Source organism: Gobio gobio (assembly GCF_949357685.1).
Source record: "Gobio gobio genome assembly, chromosome: 20".
Classification (NCBI taxonomy): Eukaryota; Metazoa; Chordata; class Actinopteri; order Cypriniformes; family Gobionidae; genus Gobio; species Gobio gobio.
In genome coordinates this window covers 20,496,553-20,523,743 of record NC_137113.1, presented here as the reverse complement: position 1 = coordinate 20,523,743, position 27,191 = coordinate 20,496,553, and the positions used below count along the sequence as shown (strand labels likewise).

The following is a 27,191-nucleotide window of genomic DNA, read 5'->3' as shown; positions in this document are numbered from 1 at the left end:
TTGAAATCCACAAAACCTAGAAACTTCTTTGTGAGAATTACCCATCTTATCTGACGGCCATTGTAATGCAAGTGTAACACCAAATGTCAGAACTCAAGTGTGAAAAATGTTTATTGAACCAAAACAATTCAAAATAAGAAATACTTTTTCCAAAAAATACCACCTTTTGATTCACCATGAGATAAATACATTAATATTTTTAATATATCTTTAGATTATTTTGTGACAAACCAAGCTTTGGAAAACTGCCTCCAAGATTTTATTTTAAATGAAATTGTGGAGTTCATGGAGGTTTATAGTTCACTGAACAGGCCTGGGACTAAAGATCAATCATTTTGAGAAACAAATCTATATGTATATATACCACCACATTTATTATATGAAGGTATTTACCACTAAAAGATCACAATAAAAATATTATTAGAAGATAATGATAGTATAATAGCACATGTATTTCAAAGAATTCTCTGATGTGCCTGTCGGGTGACTCCATTTCGCACAATATATATATATATATATAAAATATTAGTATCACCATCTGTTTATTAGAATTAAGAGATGATGTATGATAAACCAAATTGTATAGCAATGAAATAGTGTTAAGGTTTCTTCATAAGATCAAGTTGGAATCTCAGGGTAAACAGATTCTTTGTTGATTTTATCACCTTTAAAAGGATTTGTCTAAACAGGAGCAGTTTGATGCATTGCATCTTCATTTGGGTTACATGTTTGGTAACATTTATACAGCACATATAAAAAGAGGACAGAAAAACAAAAAGGACGCATTAAAGCGTCAAATGTCAGAAAAAAACACAGCATTCCCATCCTCTCTCTTTGCATCAGTCTACATTTTAGTGAAGCAAGCTTTGCGCAAACATGTCTGAATCAAAACCTTCACTGAAAGTCTTTCTCAGTCTCTCCTGAGGTTGTTCAGCCTCTCCTCTAAGTCAGCATCGGCATCTGCCAGCGTAGGCTGCGGTTCAGCTTTCTTCCCAGCTGCAACCGAAAGGCTCCCTCCAGTAGAAGGCAGATCTGTTTGAATTAAATGAAGTTAATATGAGCACGACTTTGGGTTTAACTTTAAGGCATAGTAACTGGTGTTTTTTTTTGGCTTACTTGAAAGCTCGTCAGACAGATTCAGACCCAGCTCATCCAGAACTTGAGAAACCACAGCATCACTGCATTTGAAGCAAAAAGAGTGCATGTCAGTAAGGAGAGTGCAAAGTCTGATATGGAGACTACACTATTGATTTTTTTAATGTTTTGAAAGTCTCCTTTGCCCATCAAGGCTGCATTTATTTGATCATTGTAAAATAGATGTTATACAGTGGTGGCCAAGATTATTGGGCCTGGATTTATTTGGGACAATGAGCCGAAACATTCTTCTAACTATTGCCGGATCTACCTACGACGGAAGGAATCTGCTGGAACATTGAAATGGTTGGACTGACCCCCTCAAAGTCCGGACCGCAACCCCATCAAGCACATTTAGGGCGAGTTGGAAAATAAACTGGACAGATCTATTGTACATTCAAAGGAAAGCCTTTGGCTTCAGTTGCAGAAGGCATGGGATAACATTAGTGTTGAAGTTCTCAGAGGAAATGTATTGACACTATGCCAGAGAGATGTGCTGCTGTAATTGCTGCAAAAGGCGGACATACCAAATATTAAAGTGGATAAAAATAGTATGACTCACTTCATCTGATGGTCAGAGCAACCATCTGCATGTTTCATGAACATTATGATATGAAATCATGTTTCGGAGGCAAAAAAGGTCCATCTTTTCAGATCTGTCAGGTGTTCTAATAATTTTGGCCACCACTGTATTTAATACATATTTATTCCCATAATGACAAAGCTGATTTTTCAGCATCATCACTCCTTCAGAAATCATCCTAATATGCTGATTTGGTGGATTTCTCACCTCTCCTCTTCATCGTCTTCATCTCCCATTGCATCATCGATTGCATCATTCATCATCTCCTCCTTCATGTCCATGATTTCACTTTGGCGCTCAAACTCCATCATGATCTTCTGAATCTGTGGCAACTTCAACTGCATTGAGAGAAAAAGGAATTCACATCAAACAAATGCATATCCACTATATATACTTGTATATTGACAAGACAAATAAAAACTGAGAATGCTATTGCAGATATACCTGTCTGTTCATGGTGGCCATAGCTTTGGTGACTCCTTTCATGGCCTGTGCCATGCTGTTGTTTGATTTTAGGGTTTGGATTTTAAGGCTGACAGCTTGAATATTGGCTCTCATCATGATGAATTTCTTAACGTATCGTCTTGTGCGGACCAAGTCCTTAGCCATTATCTTCACAGCATCCTGTCAGAAAAAGAATATTACTTGCACTCAAGCGGGACTTCATGGACATGTCAGTAACAGGGACATGTGAAATTAAAACTCCTAACCATCTGTCCTTGTTTGGCCATTTTCTTAATGTCAGCAATTATTTTCTTCTCCTGTTGCTCCAGCCTCTGGCGTTCTCTGTCTAGATCTCGCATGGCTCTATTTAGTGCTCTCTGATTCTGTCTGAGCATTTCCTCCGGGGTCTTTCTCTTTCCAAACAGGAACTCCATCTGAGATGACCAAATACAAAAAAAGAGAGGAAAAAAAATAATTGTTATAGGTGTTTGAAGCAAATGTTAAGGGTTTCAACAAACTGATGAATTATCCAAACAACACTACAGAAAGAGGATTTTCTCACAGAACGAATTCAGATTTCCATATGTGACCCTGTCACCCTGGACCACAAAACCAGTCATAAGTTGCACGGGTATATTTGTGGCTATAGCCAACAATACATTGTATGGGTCAAAATTATAGATTTTTCTTTTATGCCAAAAATCATTAGGATATTAAGTAAAGATCATGTTCCATGAAGATATTTTGTAAATGTTCTATCATAAATAGATCAAAAATGTAGTATTAGAAGTAATATGCATTGCTAAGGCCATTTTTTGCACCCTCAGATTCCAGATTTTCAAATATAAATATTTACAAATATTGTCCTATCCTAATAAACCATACATCAATGGAAATCTTATTTATTCAACTTTCAGATTATGTATACATCCCAGTTTCAAGAATTTGACCCTTATTACTGGTTTTGTGGTCCAGGGTCATTATGTGACAATGACTCTCGGGCACGTGATTCTATGACATCATTCTTTGCAGGTAAGTCATAAGGTGAAAAAGTGGTTTCTACAGCTATTAACGTTAGCTACTCCCAAATTCACAACTGAAGTCGTTGTCATATTATTCTCTTCCATCTCAATTTAAGACCGAGAAAAAGTTGAACACTTATTTAGCATATTTATCACCAAGATTTTCCTAAATAATATTATTAATAATGAGCTCAGTTGCTAAAATTAGCTCAACAAAAGAAAGAAAGCTGGAGGCCTTTATCGCTCTCGTGTTTACCTTGCCTTTTCTTTATGTGGAAAACGTCCACCGGAGATAGAAGTAGCTAAACAGGCCAAATATCACGCCGTCGTTTGTTTCTTCTATTCCTTAATTAAAGTTAGAGTTCGTCGATCCACCCGATTGTTTTCACCACTCTGGCTTCTTCCGCATATGAATGTCAATACTTCCTTTGTAAAGATATACGTCACAGGAAGTGCGTCATACAATACTTTTCAACAAACAAGTACATTTATGACTAAAAAAAGAGTAGATTTAAGACTAACTAAACTTATAAATGACTAATTGTTTTGCAATTTTCTCGTTGCAATATTTTTTTTGTAATTATGAAAATAATTCGGAAAATGAGGCATTATACTTGATAAGTTTAATATTAATTTGTGTAAATTCAGCAATCAGAAACCTATTTTTTCTGTGGTCCTGAAAGATTTATAAAATTGGGTCTATATAGGCGTAACTATTATCAAGAGCACAAAAAAAAGCTGTCAAACCTGTTTATTTATTTAATACTTTTAAGATTTTTTAAAATAGTGAGGCCTTTTATTATTTTATTTATTTGTTTTATTATTTAGCTATTATTATTAGTTTTTTATTTTTGGTATTTTAATTAAATAGATTTTACTTATTTTATATGTACACCTTTGTCTTTGGCATTTTTGTTATGTAATTGCTGTTCAAGAATTCATGATAAAAAAAAGGACATTTATGACAATTTTTTTAAATCATAATATTGTATTGTTATTGTAGGTCTATTTATCAAATTAGGGATTATGTTCGTTTTACACAGAAATATATTATTGTATCGTATGAAATCAGATACATTTCTTGAAAATATTATTAAAATCTTTAATTTGTTAGATACATTTCATATTAATAAATCGTATTTATTATTAATAATGATAATAAAACATTTGTAAGGTACCACTTTGATTTGTTTTCAAATTCCCCATAACCTCTTACACAGCCCATACCATCACTTTATTTTTGTATAGGCCAATTTGTACAATGCAAAGTTGATATGTTATGTACTGTTCTAGTATGCATATGTTACTTAGGAAACGAAACAATTTCATAGACAGTAATAAAAAACATAATGGATATCTGGACTAAAGAAAATCTCCAAACACATTCTACAGTAAAATATCCTGAAGAAAAAAAATAGGCACATTGGAGCCATATATATATAGCCATATATATATCAAATATGATGACAAATGGTTAAATTAAATAAATATCTAAATATCAACACTTGTTTTTTGGATGATGAGAACAATGTGTATTGCTGCCAGGACTTTCTCAGAACGGCTGCACATCGTTCGTGCAATCGTGCCCTTCAATGACAGTAGATGGCAGTACTGTCGTCGCATTCAGTACAGCCTGTCTTTAGTGAATCAACAGAGGAAGAAAACCCGACAAGAAGCACACAATGCAGTTTGACTGCTACGGGTTATCCACCCAGGCTTCATGTATGCCTTAGCTTCCCGAATAAAATTAAGAAATCTATTTATTCCATTTTGACGATCGGGACGAAAAGCAAGCTTTCATAGGTCCATTTTCACGTTACGCCTGAGAAAGAAAACAGCTCTTGCTGCGGACACCGGCGAAATCTCCAGCTTGACCGCACACAGTGGATCATAGAGAGGGCCGCGGAAGGAGGAGCCCAGCCTGCGCTGACGGGGCTGCGCTCAACATCCTTGACGGTGCAACTCCAGCCCGAGGCCTTGGGGCCTGTTGTATATTATTATCGTTTTAAATGGAGGCTCGGACGAAAGCAGAAGCCAGAGGAAAATGGCCCTCTGTACAGCGCGATTGGTGGGTGTGATTGGAAATATTGTCGTTGTTTTGTTCGTGTCCGTGCCTTTGAGTATCGTTAGTAAATCAATACGGAGTGGGTTCGTTTTGAGCAAAAAGGTTTTATAGTTCAGTTGAGATTTTAGCACATCCCATAGTCAGTGTCCTCTTTTCTCCTCTGCTCGTTAAAGATAGATAATGACTAGTATGTTATTTCATCCGACGGGTTTTGTTTTTAAATCCGCAAATAGACAAGTTGTTAAGGGTTGTGTTACGTTCATCGGTTGCATTAATGTTCTGAACTGACCGATTAGTTTAATTTCCTTCTTAAATGTGAAGTGCAAGGTGGGGTGTCAACGAAGCACAGGCTAAATGGTTAGCTTGTTTTATTGGAGTCATATTAAATAGCTTTGGGGCCCTCGACAGATGTTTTTAGAAGAGAAATAACGAGCTAGACAATTGTAAAACGAGTGATTGATCTTTTTAAATGACATTTGATATGTGGTAAGGTGGTTCACGGAACGTTGTTTGGTGTTTGCTCGCCTGGTTGTTTACACCGGATATTTAATAATCGTTGAATAATTGGCAACATCACAATCGCATTATTTTAATAACTGTCACTTATAGTACAATAAACTAAAATGTTACGAATTTGATCGTTTTAAAGGGAGTGTTTAATCCGCGATCCTAACCAGGTTAGCTAACTAGCAAGCTAACATCGAGCGATTTAGCTCGTCGCTTCATTTACCGATTTTTCTGCTTCATATTGAGAGAAATAACACTTGACACACATTTTTTTCGTCTATAATGATTATTTTTGCGCCACTGTTAGGCTTTGTTTGTACTTATCGTTTACCTTAAAGTTCACTAATGAAAACTCTAACTTACAAGGTAACGTTAGCATATTTTTAGACAAAATTTGCTTTTATGGTATTAACATACGATAGTTATACTTTGTAATTAGTTTTTTAGTGTTTTTATGTATATTATATATGAAGAAAACCAGCTGTTTCCAACATAAACCAATGCATATTTTCTTCGTTAAACAGCCATATTGAATCTTTAAAAGCCTGACTGCGCCACTCATGAGTAGTTTCTCCTTTTTTCCTTCCCCAGATGAAACTGACAATGTCTTGACAGAAAGACAGTAAGTGGAATATCTTGAAGCTTTCATAATCGCTGTGTTATTGGATAAAACAGGCCCGCTGATGCCCAAACATGACTGAACTCAGACTGCAGTGCGCTCGCACCATACAGCTTCCGCTGGACTCTATTAAATTATAAGACCGAAACCTTAAACCACATTTTCATCTGAGATCCACAGCACTGGTCCTGGAGGCGTTGGTTTTTATTCAGTAACAGTTGTAAAGTCTCCCAGGCCGGACCAGGGTGTGTTTTTAATAAGTGCCTTTGTACGGACATTGACATGGACGGTCCAAGTCGAAGCGGAGGCTTCAGGCAGAGTCGTCGCTCCCGCTCGCAGCGTGACCGAGAGCGGCGGCGGAGGAGAGCGGATCTCACTGAGCCTCCCAGGGCCTCGTCGCCATCCTCGGCCTCGGACCAAGAACTCTGCAGAGGAGACTCACTGCTCCGTGCCAACGGAGGAGAATGCAGACCCGGCTTCCCCGGGACCAGACACCGGCCTCCGCGTCGGAGGAAGCGAGAATCGGTGTCTTGCGAGGAGGATATCATCGATGGGTTCGCCATAGCCAGCTTCATAAGCCTGGAGGCCTTGGAGGTTTGTGTGCCTATCCATCTTTCACTTGTCTGTAGTAAATGTTGCAATACTGTACGGAGATTAGAAGTTGTGACATTTTACATAATAAGTTTAAGTCAAAATATGCTACTGCTTATAATACCTGCTAATTAACACATGATAAGTGTAAATTGTGTAAAACAAATAAAAGCACAGTGAGTTGAATTAGACCAGTCTCAGTACAGAGCTTGAATATTTGCTTCTCTAACATGTTTTACTGTGTTACTTTGATAGATGGACTGTTCCTTAAAGCCTCCAGAACGATCTGGCTTGTTAATGGGTAGAGGAAGCAAAAGAAAGAGAGGTCTAGATGAAAATGGAGGGCCTCTGTCAGAGCCGGAGGAAGGACCTCCTGCTACGTACACCAACAGTTGGGAGCAGCGCAGGAAGATCAAATCAAAACTGAAGAGAAATAGAGATGCTAAGGTTAGTACAGCAGTTTCATCACACTTGACTATAAAAATAAAAAAATTCCAGTATGTGACTATGCCCATGTCACTGCAATATTTTCGGTGCAACAAACATTCAAGCAAACATTTCTTGAATAGTCATCCATAGACATGCTTCTAGCATGAACTCAGTTGGTTATTAAAAAAATAAGTTTTTAATATTGAGCAGTAGCCTAATGGTGTCGTATTGTTGGGGATATTAGATGCAGTGACTGGTCTAAGCTAAATTTGCATCACGTGCATATGCTTCTCGCTTATCCTAGTAGCAGTCAGAAGACTGCTGTATAGACTCAGTACAGATATCTGGAGAGCAGGGTGACCACTGGCCAATGTGTGTACATGTATGTAGTTATGCAATTCAAAGGTAGCAAAAACTGGCAATGTGTAGATTTCAGAAATGATGCCATGGGGAACTGCCACTTCTGTTAATCAAAGTGTGCATGGTTATCATTAGGGTTGGGTATCGTTTTCATTTTAACGATTCCGATTCTTATCGATTCCTTATTTCGATTCCAATCAGTAAAAAAAGAACTTCGATATCAATCACATTTTTCCATGTCTTATTGCAAAACATTTAATTGTAGCTTAATACCATGAACAAAAATCAACAGGATAAAGAACACTTACACAAGGAACTTTTGCCTATGGTTTAAAAATACCATAGCAAAAACAACTATCCTGACTTATATATATTTCGAGCAATATTAAAGACAAGTAAACACTCAGTAATTAAAAAAGAACAAATAAACAATTAGCAATCGCACAAATAAATACAACAGAACCAAGATACAATTGAAATTGATTTTGATTTTCAGGTACAGAAACTGTAATCAAATGAAAAATAGCACTGCACTTTATAATTAAAATATTACAAATATAGTTGCAAAAGTGATTCAGTCAAGAATAGCAAGTTAATTTTCTCTTTGTCTTTTGTTGTGTGATTAACGTTATTATAGAGATGGCAGCAGGAATATTAGGCTGTTACACATGTGTTTTCTTTGTCAACTGTTTATATTCACCTAAGACATAACCAACTGTGTTTTTTTGAAATTTGTGTGTATTTGTCCGTTTAAGTGCAAAAAGATGCGGAAGAGAACTCAGTACTTCAGTATTTTGCACTTTACAGTATGAGAGGCGGCTTTCTGTCATTTTGGGTGTGTGAGCAGCACAGAAAACAGCGCGTGGGTCTTCTTGAGCTTGAATGGTTTAAAGTCATATTAAAATGCTCTCACAGTAATCGATAAAAGGAATCAAAATGCACTTGTCTTATCAAATCCACAGTTCTAGGAAATTTGGAACCGGTTCTCGATACCCAACCCTAGTTATCAGCCAGTGTAGTAATCACAGAATGGTCAAATATCAGCTGATTTGTTATTCTGACCTATGTATCAGCCTGTAACTAACTACTGGCAGCCAACCCTTTTAATGCAAGATAAAAAAATAAATATATTTATATTCTACACTGTATTCTTTTCATCATGGATTGACTTTTTCAAATGTCGGTTTCAGTTATCTGGGAATCACATGGAGACAGGATACATTGTAAGTTATTTTTTCCCATGTGTTGTCTTTTTCTTGCTGCCCATAAATGTGACTTAAATATTTCAAAATACATTTGCCATATACATACCATTACCACGTAAATTCGTCCCCTGCATTTTTTTTTCCGGCCAAGTATGTTCAAGTTTTTCATGGGCCAATGTGAATAAATCTAGATTTAAATTAAAAGAGACAAGATAGTCTAGACATGACCTGACATTTTATTTTTATCCTAAACAAGGCGATGTAAACATTATTGAGTGCTAAACTCTCATGCAGTGTATGCTGGTGAGGTGGTCTTATTATTGGGAGATGCGAGGGTCTGTGACACTACCATTGAAGAAAGTGTAATGGCTAACTTGGATCACGTGTGCCTTGATAACCAATCACATTACAGCCTTGATGTCATTGAGTTTTGTTCATAGTTGTGCGACAGTCAATCACTGTTTGCGGATACCATAGAAATAAATGAGAATTGCCGTAATCTGAATCACACCTGTCGCCCAATTGTCTGCTACTTCTCTTTTTAAAAAGCTTTTTTTTTCTAGTGTGTAAAAGATCAATCCTAAACGAATGTTTAAAGGCAGCTACATACTCCGCAAGAACAGTGAAAAAAGTTCTTGCTCCCAGGGCTGCGAGAACAAAATTACGTTATTTTGTTCTCGGAGCCCTGGTTTGGGAGTTCTCGCAGCTCGTTCTCGACACATCGTGTGAGCGGAACTTTTTTCTTGTGGGTGTCCGAGAAGTATTGTGTGATTGGTCAGAAATTAAAAGTAAGCGGGGTTAATGCGGAGAAACGGAGATGTTCAGCACCTGCTTTTCTCGTGAAGTATGGAATGTCCTGGCCAGAACGAACTTTGTTCTTGTTCTTGCCACCTCGAGAAAACGAACAAATTTCTTTGTTCTTGCAGATTATGTTCCAAGCTTAAGAGCAAACATGTTGAAGATTATCCATTCAATGAGCCGTTTTCCCACAAAAGCAGTCTATTCACAGTAGTGAAGCCTCTCCTGCATTGACATCCATTAAAAAATGGCATCTGGTCTCCTTCCCTGCGTACCGCAACATTAGCAGGCGTTACGTTTTTTTCTTTCCGCTAACCTTGTCTTTAAGTGGCTTTCCCAAAGGTATCCAGCTAGCGCTGCAGCTGAATAAAAACCAGAAACTTTTAGAGTGATGAAACATCAAGACAATAAACACACGATCGGGATAAAATATGGTTTATGCTTGTTTTTCCGTCTCGTGGTAATTTCAATAAAGTAAAGTATATGTATAATGCAGTGCTAATTGTAGAAAACCCATGATGACTTACTGCACAAGCGTTTGTAGTACAAAAAACTAATTATGAAATTGTCATAAAGAAAATATAGGAAAACATATTATAGAATACAAATTAGTTGTTATTGTTCAGAAGTGTATTTGATTTCTTAGCCAATTTAAAGCAAGAGATAAGAAAAAAAATAAAATCTTGCAATTAGACACAGGTCAGAAAAGCAAAACTGACATTAAACTTGACATTTCTGTCCCCCTCACTTCTGAAATGATAGCTATGCCCCTTCTATCATTCAAAAGCTTGGGTCTGGTAAGATTTATGTTTTTAAATTAAGTGTTGTGCTTACTAAGGCTGCATTTTTTGATCAAAAAAGAAAAGCAATAATTTATTTCAAACAGAAATCTTTTGGTACTTCATAAATGTCTTCACTGTCATTTTATAATCTATTTAATGTGAACCTTTGCTAAATAAAAATAAATATTAATTTAAAAAATAATTTTGCTGACCCAAACTTTTGAACGGGAAGTGTATGTTTTTGTATGTTTGCATGTCATAATTGTATCATAACCAAGGAAAACTGTCATTGTAGCGCTATCACTTAATTACTTTATTTTTTATCCCACAGTGCGATACAGAGAGTGAATCGGGAGATAAGGTAAAAACCTTTCTTTGCCTACATAATTTTGCAGTTGTTTATGTATTGATGGGTTTTTCAATAATGACATTTCTCCCACTACTATTTAGGCTTCTGACAATATGGAGCCAGCATTCATCGTCTGCACAAGAGAAGGTAAATGTCTGCTGCCAGTGCTGGGTTTATATACTAGGGGTGGGAGAAAAATAATTTCTCTCTTTGACGAATCTGAAAATTTCAGAATCTTTTTTGAGTTTAGTTTTTAACCGCAGATGCGTGATGGCACTGTGTGCACTCTAGAAACAGCCGTATTCTGCTTGCTTTCAATTCCACACACGGAGACACGCACAACCCTTGAACCTTCCATAATATAATCGTCTATAAAGTTTGAACAGGTTGAAACTTGAAGCGAATTACAAGTGCAATCGTGGGCTTCATTGCACAGGATATGCGCTTTGCTTGATGTTATGCTTAAAATGTGCGTCCTCGCCCAACAATATTTTATAATTTTGCCCTCGAAATGCTCTACGAAGGCATCATTTATGCTGTTTGAAATGCAGTAGATCTATGTATTCAATACACAAAACTTATTTACTGTCTGACAGCTGCTTTCAAATCCTCACGTATGCTTCATGCGGTTAAATGCACTTGCATCTCAAGAAACATATTTGATGGGAAATTAATATAAACAGTCAGAGATTAGACAAACATCTGACGTCAAAATAGAGCTGTACATTAACATAAATGCTGCCTATTAGATCTCCTGATGTCATGATGTCATCAGTAATAATCAAACAGCAGTAAAGCTGAAAGAAAAATCACTAACTACTTTTGATGGCAAAATGTGGTTTTCTAAAGTTACTAGCCACTCAACTTTTTCAGTGGCCACAATTTTGACATCGATATCATGGGGAAAATCTGCCATATAGATCTTTTGGTAACACTTTACAATAAGGTCTCATTTGTTAACATTAGTTAATGCAACTAACATGAACTAACAATGAACAATACATTTGTAACAGTATTTATACATTGCTCATTGACTATGTTTACATGTGCACCAATAATGCGATTATTTATAATAATCAGAGTAAGGTCTTAACCACGGCAAGATGTTTACATGAGACGAGCAGAACTCTTCACTCCAGTTTAAATGCAATTTTCATTATTCGGATTATTCGCTAATAAGTATGTTTATGCCAAACTCTGAGAGACATTTTTATGGATTTACTGGATATTATTTGTGGTCAATTTAGCGATTTGGAGAAAAGAAAACTTCAGAATAACGTCACAGAGTTCATTCATGACGTTTTGTGAACAACAGACGGCATCCGTGTAGAACCGAACACATGCGCACTGGTCAGAGCAGTAATAATGCTTGAGGTGTTTACATGCTTGGTTATTGCGATTCAAATTCGCCGTATGCCACATAGTTTAATGCCAATATGGTTACTACGATTATGAGTTTAATCACATTAGTTTGATCAAAGTATTGCGTTTACATGAGGTAAAGTTTAATTGCAATATTGCCAAAATCCCATTATAATCGCATTATGAGGGTGCATGTAAACGCTGTGATTGTTTGTTCAGGTTTGTTCACAGTGAAATACAAGCAATACAACTTTTGATTTTTATTATGTATTAGTAAATGTTACATTTAACATTAACTAAGATGAATAAATGCTGTAGAAGTATTGTTCATTCTTAGGTCATATTAAGTAAAGTAGTTAAATAATGAAACATTGTTAAGTGTTACTGATCTTTTTAATATCTCATAATGTGGCAGCAGGTATATTAGGCTGCTGTCACTTGTAAGACCTGACGTACGGACCCTTTATACTGTTACATATTCATTGTCTTTATCAACTGTTTATGTTCACTTAAAGCAAACGTGAATACTCTCCAAGACTGTCATTTTGACATTATTTTGTGTGTATTTGACTGTTTAAGCACCATAAGCAGTGAAAAAGAACTCAATTTAGAACTGAGAGGCGGGTCAGTTTGAGAGCACAGTCTGTGAGAATTAATAAAATGATGCGCAATCCCACACCGAAATTTAAGCCCTGTAACACAAATAATATTAATTTGGAGCAAATTAAATGAGTGAGATGTGAAGGTGTGTCATCTCGCTTTCGGAGAGATGAGAGAGTGAGAGTGCAGCTGGTATCGGATATCTATTCTGTGTAAAATGAATATTAAGTACGTTTCAGATATTTCAGTATCGATATGTATCGGAAAATCTATATTTTTGACAACACTACATTGCACTTAGTTTATTTCAGATGCCTTTTTAAAAGACTACTATTGAAAAATGTATATATTATATATAAAATTTAACCCGCAAGTGGCAATGTAGTCTAGTCTCACAGTGAGGAAAAAAGAAATCCTGTATAGAAAAAAAATTAATAAGTGATAATCATTTTATCACATCGCAGCCCTCTGAATCGTCATCATTTCAAATACTGTGTGTTTTAGGGATTTGAATTTGACAATGGTATTCATTAATTAAAATGCACTTGCAATTTATATGCCACACAGACATTTTTTTCATGAGGAAAAAATTATTTTGTGCATTCTTACATGAAATTGGTTGGTAATTTTGTTGTCCTAAATCATGGAAAACAGTATTACATGGATTACATTGTAACTTTCTCTTTTTCCATAGCAGTTAACTCCAACTCTGCAAGTGCTGCTGCGGGCAACGGTTGCCCCCTCTTGCCCTCAAATAGCTCACTACCCCTTCTGTCAGTCACACCCCGGGTCTCTGGCCTGGAGAGGAGTCAGGAGAAGAGTATGGAGCAGCCTTACCCTGAGCCCATCTCTACCTCATCCTCTCTTCCTAGCCTTGCAGCCCATTCCACTGCTTCTGTCTCCAACTCACTTCCTGATCAGCGTAATGGAAATGGTGGTCCCCATCACCGCCATGATCCTAGCCCACCACAGCACAAACACAAGCCTTTCCACCCTTTCCATGGAAAGTTACAATCGATCTACTCAATGGGCAGCAACAACAGGTCAGTGTGTACTGTGTATTTTAACTTAAATATTGCCCTCAGCCTTCTAAAACCAATCTTGCTGTTGAAGCCAATATAATAATATCGGCACACCCACAGTCTGTTCACATATCTTCTATTTATTTTGTACACAAAAATAGAAAAAGCTGTATGAAATTGGTTATTTCAATGTGTTTGCCTTTCTTGACACCGCTTCCATAAAGCATATCAGAATCAATATATCAGAATGATTCCTGAAGGATCATGTAACACTGAAGTAGGGATGTGACGGTGAGGAAATTTTCCCACCGGTTAATTGATGTGTGACAACACCGGTAATACCGGTATCACCGGCGGAGGCTTTTAAATCACTAATTCTATCTAACCGAAAGTAACATGCACACGACCGCTCTGAACTGAAAACGCGCCAGTGCGCACACACCGTGAATGACAGCTCGTCTGTAAATGCGCGCTCTGTGAGGCCATGGGTGCGTCTCAATCAGTTCCCTAGTTCAGTAGTCAGGGCACTGATCAAGCATTGATCAGTCTATGATTGAGATGCACGCCATGAATGAATAACAGTTCGTCTGTAAAGCCTTGTTTATACTCGACGCACCCGCACGAGCGCGAGGGTGCGCGCTGCAAAAATGAATGCGCGCAGTCAGCGTATCGCGGAGGCTCGCACTGCGGAGCCAGGCGAAAGTAAACAATGCATGCTCTGTGCGGCCGTGCACATTTTACTTTCGGTTTTGAATTAGCGCCAATTCGGCTGCGGGTTGCTTGAATTGTGGGTTCATTAGCCTATTATTTTTAATGAAAAACACAACAACAAAACAAATGACAAACTCCCTTAAATAGGCGCTTTTACGTTTCGCTTTGAAACCAAATCTTCCGCGATCATCTCAGTCAGCTCCTCACTCTTAAATCTGATGAATGACTCCTGCCGCTGCCGAGACTCACGGTCGGATCCTGCTTTATTAAGCAGATAAGTTCAGTTTTTATTTGTATTGTCTGTTCTCTAACTGAACTAAATTATTTTATTACTATAAAAAAATCTAAAAGACGGTGGGCGGTGCCACGGTGGGTACGGTGATGTAACCGGTGTTGAGTCTGGACACCGGTAACACCGGCAACACCGACTATCGTAGCAAGCCTACACTGAAGACTGGAAAATTCTGGCTGCTGAAAATTCATCTTTGCCATCACAGGAATAAATTAAAATAGAAAACTGTAATTTTAAGTTGTAATAATATTTCACAATATTACTGTTTTTATTCTATTTTTGATCAAATAAATGCAGCCATGGAGAGCATTAGAGACTTCTTTCAAAAACATAAAAAAATCGTAACGCCCCCAAACGGTAGTATATAATAATTGAAAAAACAATTATTATAATTTTTCTATTTCTGGCATCAGTCTACCATTGTGGTTTAATCGAAGATATGGCGAATATTTTATTTATTTACGTGCATCAGATGGTTCCTATCATATTGTACATCTCTTATTTGTCAGAAGAGTGTGTATTAATATAATAGACCGATTGTATTCCCTAAACATGTGATGTGGTGTTGGTTTTCCATCAGGAGCAGTACCTCAGGCAAGCCTCCATCTTCATCAGCCTCTTCTACATCAATCAGACCACCTACTCCTGCTACAAGTGTGACATTAGGTCGAGGCCCAGGGGGTGTGGGGACCGTAAGACCCTCCTCTCGACCAAGTCCTGGTGCTGTCTTCACACCATCGCCCGGCCTTCCCCCTCCTCCTCCTCTTATGCAGGTCTCACCCCACCGTTCAACAGGTAAAGTTACAAACCGATACACTACACAAAGTTATGAAATGCTAACGTAAGCTGTTATTTTGTGCGAGTCATTGTAATCTTCATAGAAATGAAAGGTGTTTGTTCTTGTTCAGAAAGATGAAGTTCTTTCTTTTCTATTCAATTAACAGATCAGGAACTGGCACAATCAAATGCCTCTGGAGGACCGTCTGTGTCAAGTTCGAGCTCTGGGACGTCTAACAGATCGCAGGCCCAGACGTCTATCCCTACAATGGCCTACCAGTTCCATCAGCACAATCACCAGCACCAGCACACTCATACTCACCAACACTTCTTACATCCCACAGCTGCACCACCACCATTGGTGAGGAGTCAACTATAAGCCATGGATGGCTTATTTCAGAAAGTGGCTGATTATGACATTTCACACTTTAAAATTTCTCTCGTGGTTGTTTTTCAGTTTGAGAAGTTTCCAGGCAAAATAGACGGTCTTTTTCGACATCCAGTAAGTGTTGTATTGAATTCGTAAGCTTTGTTTATTAATGAAGTTTAATTTAAATAAGAAGTGCTATTTTCAAACTGTTTCTAGTTTGATTATTATTATTAATTTCTTTCCTCTCCTGCAAAGTATTTTCCTCAGTACCCACCATCTGTGCCTGGAATACAGCCTGTTCTTCCGCCAACAGGACCTTTCAGTTCATTGCACGGAGCTTTTCAGCCTAAGGTTAGAGTTGCTTGTCATTTAGTCCGTGTTTTGAATATTGAAATCCAAAAGCTCGGTATAAATATTTAAATCAGGTGAAGAATGCTTGTGTTTTACCACAATATCCAGTGATCATGGAAAGCTAATAATGTGCTATATATCTACTGCATAAAAAATAGCTATATTTTGCTAATAATGTACACTCCTGTTCAAAAGAAGAAATGAATATATTATAGGGCTGAACGATACATCGAATTTTCATCGTCATCGCGATATGAACTCGCGCGATGAACACATCGCAACCGACAGCCTGACACGATGAATAAGGGAAAACAGTTTATTACATGCGCCAATCTGAGTAACGTATTCTGAACACTTGGATTCCTTCCACATTGAATTGCATTTTATAAGTCTAGGAATGCGGCCATCAAATCCTGCTTACTAAACATATATTATAAAATATTTAGCTGCCGTCAACGGGGCCAACGGCGCTTGGGCTGGTAAATCAGCGCATAGGAGAATGTAAAGTCGCACGTCAACTAAGCTGGAGCACCGGCGGTGGTCGGCCAAAACACTTTTTTTTGTTTGTGAATGCTGTTTTACGTGAATATTAATGACACGATTGAAGCACAAAGCTTCATTTACAAAATAAATAATAGGTTTGCAATTAAATGTTACATCGCAGCCATGGAAACATAAGGATTCAGGCCGAACGAGAGAGGAAGCTTTGTGTGGTGAGACAAATTTAAGATTGCTTGCATTTTGCTATCACACGATTTTCCTCGAATTTAACAATAGGCTTAGGCTTACTCCATTTTATTCTACTGGACATGGAATCTTATTTGTTTCCCCAAATCCTCATTTATGTCTCTCACAGGGGATTAAACGTGTCTTCCTTGTTTGATTAATTTAGGAGTAGCCTAGGCTATATTCGCATCAATTACTGTGGTAAAGTAGAAAACGGAGTAGGACAGATACATTTTACTTCAAACTTTACTTTATTTAACACAGTTTGTGCTTGCTATTAGACTTGGTCAAGTTTATGTGTATAGCGTATTTCATACACGCGGGGGATTTTTAGTTTCGCTTTCTCTCACAGCGCATAATCAAACAACGCCTCAGTTCTTGACCCTGCGGAAGATAATTTCGTTCTTCACATTTTACTACAAGTAGCCTTTCAGTTTTGGAACATCAAGAGAAAACATGAAGATATTAGAAAAGATGCTTCTTTCCTGCTCGTGTCTTCCCTTTCAGCGCAAAGAGGCATGACGCACGTCTGTGGGGAAATATAAACAAATTTTTTCTTTAACTAATATTTACCTTATACTTTATATTTCGATTATTTACAGATATTTAAATGTTTTACAGACTGTAGTTCAAAATGTAGGCTATTTAATTGAGGTAGCCTATATATATATATATATATATATATATATATATACGTCAATCTCAATTAAATAGCCTACATTTTGAAAATAAAAAATATAAACGAATAATATATTTAACGAATATATAACGAATTTATATATATAATATATAGGCTATATATATATTTAAAAAAATATATAGGCGTGCGTGCGTGTATAGCCGCACCCCAACCACCGCGGCACTGCAGTTGCACTGCTGTGTTATATTTCGTTCTCCCTTCTCTTTCTTTAATATGAAATGCTGTTTGAATTTCCAAGATAGAAACGATTTCTTGCCCTGGCTCTGTTCAGTTCTGGCTCAATCTCTACCTCCAGCTCCCGCTGCTCCTCTCCGACTCCATTGTGACTGATCACGCAAACCATGCATTTTTTCGTTTTCATATTGGGGCGTTCTGAGAAATGCATTGAGTTGCCTTAATTTATTTAGAGTGTAAATAAACTCATGGAACAGAGAAGTATGGTTAATGTCCATTGATTTCAACAATGTAACTGTATTCTAAATATCAACTATTTAAATTGTAACTGTAACGGAATACAGTTAGGCTACTCATAATATGTTTTCTGAATACGTAATACCGGTACATGTATTCCGTTACTGCCCAACACTGAACACGACCTATTAAAGCACTAAGACATGGGAACAGTATAGCTAACATTCACATTTGAATATTTATCGCAAGTCATATCGTCATCGCAATATTAAACAATGTTATCGCACATCGCAGCTTTTCCTCATATCGTGCAGCCCTAATATATTAATTCAGCAAAGATGCATTTAATTGGTCAAAAGTGACTTTTAAAGACATTTGGAATTTTTATTCATCAAAGAATCCTGAACAAAACGTATCATTTATAATTGGGTTTTCCCCAATTATATTAGTAGCGCTGTTTTCAACATTAATAATGAGATGTTTCTTGAGCCACCAAATCAGCATATTAGAATAATTTCTGAAGGATCATGTGATACTGAAGACTGGAGTAATGGCTGCTGAAAATTCAGCATGGCCATCAAATAATTTAATTGAAAAAAAAATGGAAATCAGTTGTTTAAAATTTCAATAATGTTTCATAATATTATTGTTTTTTTTACTGTACTTTTAATCAAATAAATGCAGTCTTGGTGAGCATAAGAGACATTCAAAAACATACAAAAAAAGCTTACTGACAAAAAAAAATTTGAACAGTAATACATTCATGGTTATTTCAGTTTGAGTTCCTTCACTGTTACTACATATATTTAGCATGAATGTATTTCTGTCACATGTTCAGTGGTATTTAATGCATTTATAATAATCTTAAAATAAGGTTCATCAGGATTTAGATAAGTCTTGTGGTTCATAACATAAAGGCATAAACAGTCTTTTTTTTTTTTTTACTTTTTCTTAAATTTGCCATTTTTAAACTGTAGCTTTTAAAGGACTTTATGAATGACCAACCTGTGAAATAGGGCAGCACGTTATTGGAAAAAAAACTGACATTGCCATATTTTGTTTTTCTGCAATATATGGCGAGATTCAAACAATTTTACCAGATTAATTGAATAGCTTTATATGGAAATAATTAATAATTCTAGAATGATTGTGGTGATTTTGTAGGGCAGTGCATAAAAAAAACCCCAGATTGCAATCATTGATAAATACAATAGAGGGTATGCATTGATGTCAGTTTCCCGCCAGAACACACCCCTCAGCCTCAACTGCTAAAACGCGAGTAAAACAAACAATTGTTTGTTTAATCTAAAGGTTGGAATCAATATAGTGTTCCTTACAACTTACCAAAGATCTAGTGATCCATGGATATAGACATGCAGCTAGGAACTGTTTCCTAGCATTTATGTGCACCTGATTTCAACGGCGGGGAAATACATAAAGCAAATTTGCCTGTGAACGCTTTATATAAATACAATATAGGTAGGTCTAAGTTCGGGTGATCACTTATATCAATGTTATATATTGTCCAGCCCTAAAAAAACCTTTTTGTCAGTGTTTATTTAAAAACATCAAATTATATAGAATATAAGATGGTAAATATTTAATTGATGAGATGTCAATACAATATATGACAACAATATTCTCCAGATTTCTTGTCAAATTTATCTGTACAGTCAATATCAAAGCTTTTTTTCTGTTTTAGATTTAAAAAGTTCAAGGACAATCTGATTTGTTAAGATGATCGCTTTAATTTAACTTTTTAATACTTAAAGCAAATTTGGCACCAATTCAGGCACTTTTTACTCTGTTGAACCTATGAAGTGGGTTTGAACAGTGTTGTTATTGACAGCTTGTTGCCCTTCAGGGAGCTGCTCCAGAGATGACTTCTGGTTTGGGAGTTGTACCACCCCATCTGCAACCTAAAGCACCAAGGGTAAAGATGCTGTATCATGTACATTTGTATTATACTTCATTATAAAGAAACTTTAGTTTGAATAATGTATGTTGTTTGTGTTTCCTTGTCCACAGCTAACAGACCCATTTGCACCACCACCAAAAGTCAGTAATGTACGTTTTACTCTCTTTAGTTTTGTACTTGATTTATTTTCGTTGTTGACCTCTAAATGAGTAGCGGGGAATTCCTTTCTAACTGTACTTAGACGGTCTCTTTACAGAAACCTGGAAAATGGTGCGCTATGCATGTCCGTGTGGCTTGGATGATTCTAAGGCATCAAGAAAAAGTCAAGGTTTTTGCGTTCATCTGTGTTTTCATTTGTAGTTCTAATGCAGAAAATGGGTTACAAACTGGTTGAAATGTTTCCTAGTATTTTATAAAAATTAATATTGACATACTATAAAATTTTGACCATGAAACAATGAGATTTAAGAAAGTGTTCTTAAATACTATTGGTGTCATTCCTGTTGACCTTCTTTTTGTCACTATCTTCCTCAGCTTATGCACGCTGATCCACAAAAGCTTGACTTCCGTAATGACCCATTGCCTCGACTACCTGGCCCTGGTATTGGTGGACTAGGAGGTCTAGGACCTCTTGGTGGTCCCCTTACCCCAACACATGATCTTACAAGACCAGGGAGCCTGTTTGCAGCCGCTGGTGGGTGATGCTCCTTATACTCATTTCTGCAACCAATTTAGGAATTTCGCAGGTAACATAAGCCTGTGATTGTTCTTAAGCTATTGAAGTTGTTTTCACCTAAATAACAGTTTTCAGATACAAGACACTTTGCACGACTGTGCTGTCATACAAAGGTTTTAAATTAGAAATGCTTATGGAGGATATATGGCACAAACTTGGCTAAATGTCAACACTCAATGGTAGTCCATTTATGGGTGTTTAAGCTTTTGTCTGAGTTGACCTATGTCTTCTCAGGTGGAGTCAATCCGTCCTCCACACCATTCATGCCTCCAACGCCCCACTCTTTCCTCACCCCAGCAGCACATCTGGGTAAGAGACTGTCTCTGAGAAAGTAGAGGCATCAAAAGCCAATGTGACCCATGCTGCTCTTGTTTCTCTGTGCAATTCTGTACTTCAGGCTTGCTTCACTCGCTAGCTTTGTAGAGCATAATTATCTATGTATTTAGTAGAACAATGATGTCTGATTTCATCATCACTAACAGCTATGTTTCTTGTTGCAGAACCATATGTTCGTTCACCCCCCTTTTCCTCTTTGGGAGCCCTGGGTTCTGGTGCCTTTGGAGGCCTAGGCAGCCCCACGATAGGTTTGTCATGCTATTTTGTTTTTTTAGGAATATATATTAATCAGTAGGATTGCTTTTACTTAAGGCATCTTTACACATAAAAAGCGGCACAGAAACCTAATCTGAAGTGGCATAAAACCATGTAAATGTGCATTTACACATTTTGTTTAAAACTTGGTTTATACTCAACGCGTCTGCAAAAATTACGCCATCGCGGAGTGGGCGGTAGTACTCATTGAGTGCGCTAGACCCCATTTTGTTTGCCGGTGTGCACTGCGTTTTTTTGTAACTTTCCTTGCGGCTCCGCATCCAAAGATGCACGACTTCAAGGCCAATCTAACCTATGTACGTCTCATCACACCGGCACCTAGTTTGTGCATCTAAATTAAAATGGTTTATTATGCTATTATAGGCTGATTTTGTAAATGTAAGCAACTAATGAACATAAGGGTCCATGTTTAATAAAAATTTTCACGAAACTACATTAAAATGTTTAGTGAAATTAGAAAATATTCGAGAGATTAATTTAGTTATTTATATACATGTTCTCATATCCATATATTTTGTTTCTAATGTCATAAGTAATAATCTTAAGGTTTACTGGGTTTTACACAATTCTTTTGTAGTGTAGTATTGGTGTTAATAAAAATAAACATTGTCACGTGTGTACCTTACTGCTTCTCAGCGCTGTTTCTTGATGGTTTATAGAACAGTTACGCCCTCTGTTCTTTCAAAGAATAGTACAACAGCGAGCGCATCAAGTATAAACGCTTTGTTTCCTTTTGGGAGGTGCGTGCACAGTCAGCGGAGGCTCGCACTGCAGAGACAGGCGAAAGTATAAACAAGGGTTAATTCTTCTCTGAAGTGGCATGAATACATTTAGACAGGAATTAAATTTGTGGGAAACAATGCTTTGAACATAACTTTTAAAATTACAGTTTTAACAAAGTGTTACAAAATTAAGCATTTCATTTAAAAATAATGAAATCATAGTCTATAAACCTTGAAATAAATAAAAATATGAAATGTTAAATTAATTTCCTCTACGTGCTATGACGCACACTTTGAAGTTGGTCAGAATTCTGTAGTACTTATTTTCTATTTTTTTTATAAAATTGTTCCGGCTGGAACAAACACTACAAAAAAATTATGAATTATTGCACAAACAATGATGCTAGCATTAGTGTTTCAGGCAGGACAGTAAATGTCAGCAGACCGTTGTGAAATATCGTCCTCAAGGAGGTGATTTTTGGAACATAATATATCTATACACAATTACAGTGGCGTCAATTGGGTTAGGCATTTACCATAATCTGAAAGAAATGTAGCAGTGCTTTGATCTGCCAGTCTCTTCGAAAGAATCTCATCTCATCCAAGATGTTCATGTCTTTCTTCAGTCGAAAATAAATACAAATTTTTAAGGAAAACATTTCGGGATTTTTCTCCACATCATAGATTTAAATGGCAACCAAAATGTTGAAGGTCCAAATAAATGCAGTTTCAAAGGGCTTCGAAAGGCTTCACAGGCTCTGCACAATCCCAGACGAGGAATACGGTCTTATCTAGCGAAACCATCTGTCTTTTTTTTTATTTATTTTTTTATTAATAATGTTTATACTTTTTAACGTAAATTGCTCATCTCAGCACGCCAATGATTACGTAATCACGTCGGAAAGGTCACGCTAGACGTAGGCAGAAGTACCGCCCCCGTGTTTACAAAGCGCACATGCGAAGGCTAATACAAAGGTCCTTTAGCAAAAAAAGGTAAAACAACGATGTGGGGCGATTTTGAAGTTTAAGATGGAGTGTTTTTTTTGGTAAAGGGTGTTTGTTTTAGTCCTTGCACGTTCGCTATTGGCGGTACTTCCACCTACGTCTACCGTGACCTTTCCAACGTGATTAGGCAATCCATGGTGAGCCGCAGAGCAGCGCAAGATGAGCAATTTAGGTTCAAAAGTATATACATTTTAAATGTTTTCTGAAAAAGAAAGATGGTTTCGCTAGATAAGACCCTATTCCTTCAATTGCCATTGAAGTCTATTATGTGCAGAAAAATCCTGTAATATTTTCCTCAAACTTCATTTATTTTTGACTGAAGAAAGACACGAACAATAAAATATCACAATTTTAATTTTGAAGTGAACTAATACTTTTTTGTGATTTTATTATATATTCATTATAAAATGCCAATGTAGTTAAAAGATTTCACCAGTTTACATGACATTTCCAGGTCGAGAAATCAGTTGTAAAATGAGGCTTCCTCATACATCAGTGAGAATCCTGGTTCTCTAAAGAAAAGGGGGGGAAACAGTTGTTGAGGGGTGAATCAAAATCTGTTATCTTGATTTGTAGTTGTTTTAGTTTTTGTGTCATTGTAATGCTTGTTTTGTCATATTTAAAACCATTTTAAGTCATCTTGAGCCCCCCTGATTGAGAACCACTGCTCTATCTTGAATGTGTTTTTCTAACATTTCTTAAGCGTTTTAATTAAAAGCTTTCTCGAATGTTAATTTAAGTACTGCTTTATCAGTCACATTCTTCTCTCAGCTCTAAAGACTAATCAAGTTTGCTACCTTTCCTTTTAGCGGCCAGTGTTTTTGGACATAAGACTGAGCCATCTGCAAGTGGGGTTGGAGGACTAGGTAACCCCCATGATCCATGGAATCGTCTTCATGTTACCCCTGCCTCTTTCCCCTCTGGATCTTGGGCCAAAGGACCGGAGAAAAAAGATGATAGAGGAAAGGAAGTGGAGAGAAGAGAACTGACTCATATAAAAGATGAAAAGGACAGGTATGACATGACGACAAAATACATTTCTTTTTCTATCTGTTCACTTTCAGTGGTTTGTTGTCATTAGGTCATTTTCAATGGGGCTTTTAAGATTAAAAGTGAATTATCTACTGTATCTTTCAATTTTACTTAAATGGTTTATTACTGTTTCACACAGAGACAGTCTCATGTATGGACGCCAGCCAGTGCGAATGTCACCTGGTGTCCCATCCCTCAGGCACCGCAGCAACACCCCCAGTTCACATATGAATGGCTTGGGCCCACTGAGCGGAGGTGGGGTCCCTTCAGATGGCCAAAGCAGAGAGCGTGAGCGTGAACGAGAAAGAGAGTCAGACAAGAGACAACATTCTGCATCCAGGGCACCGGCGTCGGCTTCCTCCACTGCACCGGACAGACCTCGATCTTCAACATCTTCTATTCTCACATCCTCTCCTTCTAATGTCCCCTTAGCTTCATCTCCTCTAGATCTATTTCACCGACAGCCACCACACACTCTCAGCACAGAATCCAGTCACTCTTCGCAAAGAGAGAACAATGGTCCAGCCTCTTCCTCCTCTTCTAGTTCGCTTCCAGTAAAGAACCCTGATCGGACCACAACTCCAGTATCCAAGCCTGTACTTGGTCTGCTCCACCCCCAAATCAAGGTCAAAGAAGAGCGTAAAGAGGAGCCTGAGCCAGTGCCCATCTCCATACCGCATAACGCTGTACCTCACAACTTTGAACGGCCCAGTAGTCGACACACACACCATCCATCCACCCCTTCCTCAACCCTGTCATTGACACCTACACCTGGCATGGCTCTTCCTCCTCCAACTCCACACCCTCCCCACCATCTGTCCCTTTTAGATCGTTCACGGGCTATTGATGCCTATTTCGGTGGTGCTGGAGGTTCAGCCGGACTGGTATTAGGTGCAGCAGCTGACCGTTTCCAACACCATCCTCATGGTCCTCCGCAAGGTCATTCCCAAGCCACTCACAGCTTTCCCTGGGATCCATGGAGGGATCTGGCTGCCCAACAACAACAGCAGCAGCAACGCAGGGAAGTATTGGCTCTGAGGTCAGATCCCCACCTTGCACTTCGCTCTGATCCACACTTGTCTAGACTTCTCCAGCATCAGCAGGTACAGCGATTCTTGGAGGCTGAGAGAGCTGCAGTAGCGGCAGCTGTGGCGAACAGCCCGCACCATCCACAGGTACCTACTTCTTCGGCTTCATCTTCAGCAGGCAGGTCAGAGTTCGGTTTGATGTCCCACCCGTTTGAGGAGGAACAGCGTGTTCAGATACTGCGGGAAGACTTTGAGAGAGCACGGTACTTTGGGATGCATCCACATCCGCACCTGTCTGCACCTCACCTTCCTAGCCCGTCTCATGCTGCCCACCTAGAACAGCTTCACGCAGGGCTACTGTCTCACTCTCATCTCCATCCAGCTGGAGCCTCCGCACAAGCATCACATCACCCTGGCCTCTACTCTAGACTTGGACCTCTGCATTCACACTCTCATGTACCTAATGGCATTCTAACCAAGAACCCAGGTCTAGTTGGGGCATTGTCAGTTGGGGCTCCACCACCTCTCATTCCATCTGTAAACAGATCTTCTACTCCACCCCGTGGCTCCAGACTTGGCGGGGCTAGAGACTTGGCCCTTTTTACCACGCATAAAGACGGCGAGTCGAGATAGTCCAAGGTAAAGCTTGAGGAGCTTCCAGAACTACTTTGCTGAAGAAACGGCTCCTCGCATGGCAAGGTTCTGCAGGACACTCAAAAAGAGCTAAGCTTCAATGACCATACACAAGTGTTGGAACAGCCTGGGGAGGCAAAAGAGACACTGCCCAGGGCTGTTTGATATATTTATCCACTGTGGTGCAATTTAGGTACTCTCTTGCTGTGGCCTGGTTTTTATGTAGGGTTTAGAGGCCTGTGGATGCTCAAAGACAATTCATTACTACTAATAATATGAAGACAAGTTGTGTTGAAGAGTGGTGGATCGAAAATTGCGAACCTGTTTGTCTTGGTGAACTCGAGGAAAATCTATTGTAGAGTTCTGGTCCTCAGCTTTGCATTTGAAGAAAGAATTCGAACCCTGGCTGAAGTAATCAAGTACTTCTCATTGTCCGAATCAGCACTGTTGGCAAATGTATGAATTAAAAGAAACACTTGGTCCACATTCTGCTTTAAATATTCATGTCATCCATCAGACAACTTCCATTAACTTCAGAATGAACTTAAGATTTATTTTATTCTTTAAAAAAGTTATTATGAACTGTATGTACATCTTGTTGGATAATATTTTAAAAGTTTAAAGGAAAAGAACTGTCTCCCATTCATTAGTCTGACTCAGTACACGAGCTGGGCCAGAATATAGTAGAATAGTGATATTGCTTTTGTAATAAGTATTGTTAACATTAATTACCTTCCATAATAAATATATTCACTTTTTATGTTATGTCATGTTTCAGGTCTCACCAAATGCACTCATTTGTTGAAATAAGTCAGTAATGATTATTGTCCAGCAAAGCACTTCGGTGATATATTTTGCTCCAATATACTGGTTATGTTAAAACCAATGTACTGAGGATGTATCAAAGCCAGCCTATACAGTTCAGAGAATTGTATATCTTCATACTATGGGAGAGGAGTACGTGTGTGTTATTTCTATGTTTTCCACAGTTGAAGTCTTCAACAACCATCATCTAAGTGGCACGAGGCATGTCGACTGGACAAAAGGAGTGCACGTCTTGTACTTGCAGCTAAACTATAGGATTAGAAAGACTCTTGAGATACAGGACATTCTGGATTATTTGAGCAAAACATTTTATACATTTTAAATATGTCCCTTTTGCCCCTTGAAAAGAAAACCGAAAAGATTAATTATTAAAAAAATGGTTGGTTATTTACATGTGTTAGTGTATTGATTCATTGTGCAAGTATAAATGATGCATGGTGTATTACTGTCCCTTCTCAGAGCCAAATTGT

General features: G+C 37.8%; 2 protein-coding genes across 4 annotated transcripts; one reads left to right on the top strand and one right to left on the bottom strand.

Moving 5' to 3' along the window:
- Positions 1-93: 93 nt before the first annotated feature.
- chmp2a (charged multivesicular body protein 2A) lies at positions 94-3,615 on the bottom strand. The gene is made up of 6 exons (XM_079801017.1): positions 3,440-3,615; positions 2,428-2,595; positions 2,162-2,341; positions 1,925-2,055; positions 1,117-1,178; positions 94-1,032 (listed from the first exon to the last, which is right to left on the bottom strand). Exons 2-6 carry the CDS (start codon positions 2,593-2,595, stop codon positions 911-913), a joined length of 663 nt encoding a protein of 220 aa, XP_079657143.1. The 5' UTR covers positions 3,440-3,615; the 3' UTR covers positions 94-910.
- A 1,203-nt stretch (positions 3,616-4,818) lies between these two features.
- Positions 4,819-27,112, top strand: fbrs (fibrosin). 3 transcript variants are annotated; one of them, XM_079846345.1, is made up of 19 exons: positions 4,819-5,251; positions 6,347-6,968; positions 7,221-7,412; positions 8,945-8,977; positions 10,871-10,900; positions 10,990-11,035; positions 13,545-13,893; positions 15,456-15,670; positions 15,820-16,013; positions 16,110-16,154; positions 16,278-16,373; positions 20,075-20,143; positions 20,239-20,268; positions 20,385-20,456; positions 20,663-20,822; positions 21,099-21,173; positions 21,365-21,448; positions 24,013-24,217; positions 24,375-27,112. In XM_079846345.1, exons 2-19 carry the CDS (start codon positions 6,657-6,659, stop codon positions 25,894-25,896), a joined length of 3,729 nt encoding a protein of 1,242 aa, XP_079702471.1. In that variant the 5' UTR covers positions 4,819-5,251; positions 6,347-6,656; the 3' UTR covers positions 25,897-27,112. The 3 variants fall into 3 exon arrangements, with proteins under 3 accessions (XP_079702471.1, XP_079702470.1, XP_079702472.1); XM_079846344.1 differs by having other exon boundaries at positions 20,239-20,277; XM_079846346.1 differs by lacking the exon at positions 8,945-8,977 and having other exon boundaries at positions 20,239-20,277.
- The last annotated feature ends 79 nt before the right edge of the window (positions 27,113-27,191 follow it).

Coding starts and splice junctions, on each gene's coding strand:
- fbrs (XM_079846344.1), top strand. CDS start 6,657: ATGGACGGTCCAAGTCGAAGCGGAGGCTTCAGGCAGAGTCGTCGCTCC. Junction 8,978..10,870: donor ACATGGAGACAGGATACATT/GTAAGTTATTTT, acceptor TTTATCCCACAG/TGCGATACAGAGAGTGAATC. Junction 11,036..13,544: donor CATCGTCTGCACAAGAGAAG/GTAAATGTCTGC, acceptor CTTTTTCCATAG/CAGTTAACTCCAACTCTGCA.
- chmp2a (XM_079801017.1), bottom strand. CDS start 2,595: ATGGAGTTCCTGTTTGGAAAGAGAAAGACCCCGGAGGAAATGCTCAGA. Junction 2,056..2,161: donor TGGCCACCATGAACAGACAG/GTATATCTGCAA, acceptor CTCTCAATGCAG/TTGAAGTTGCCACAGATTCA. Junction 1,033..1,116: donor TCTGTCTGACGAGCTTTCAA/GTAAGCCAAAAA, acceptor TAATTCAAACAG/ATCTGCCTTCTACTGGAGGG.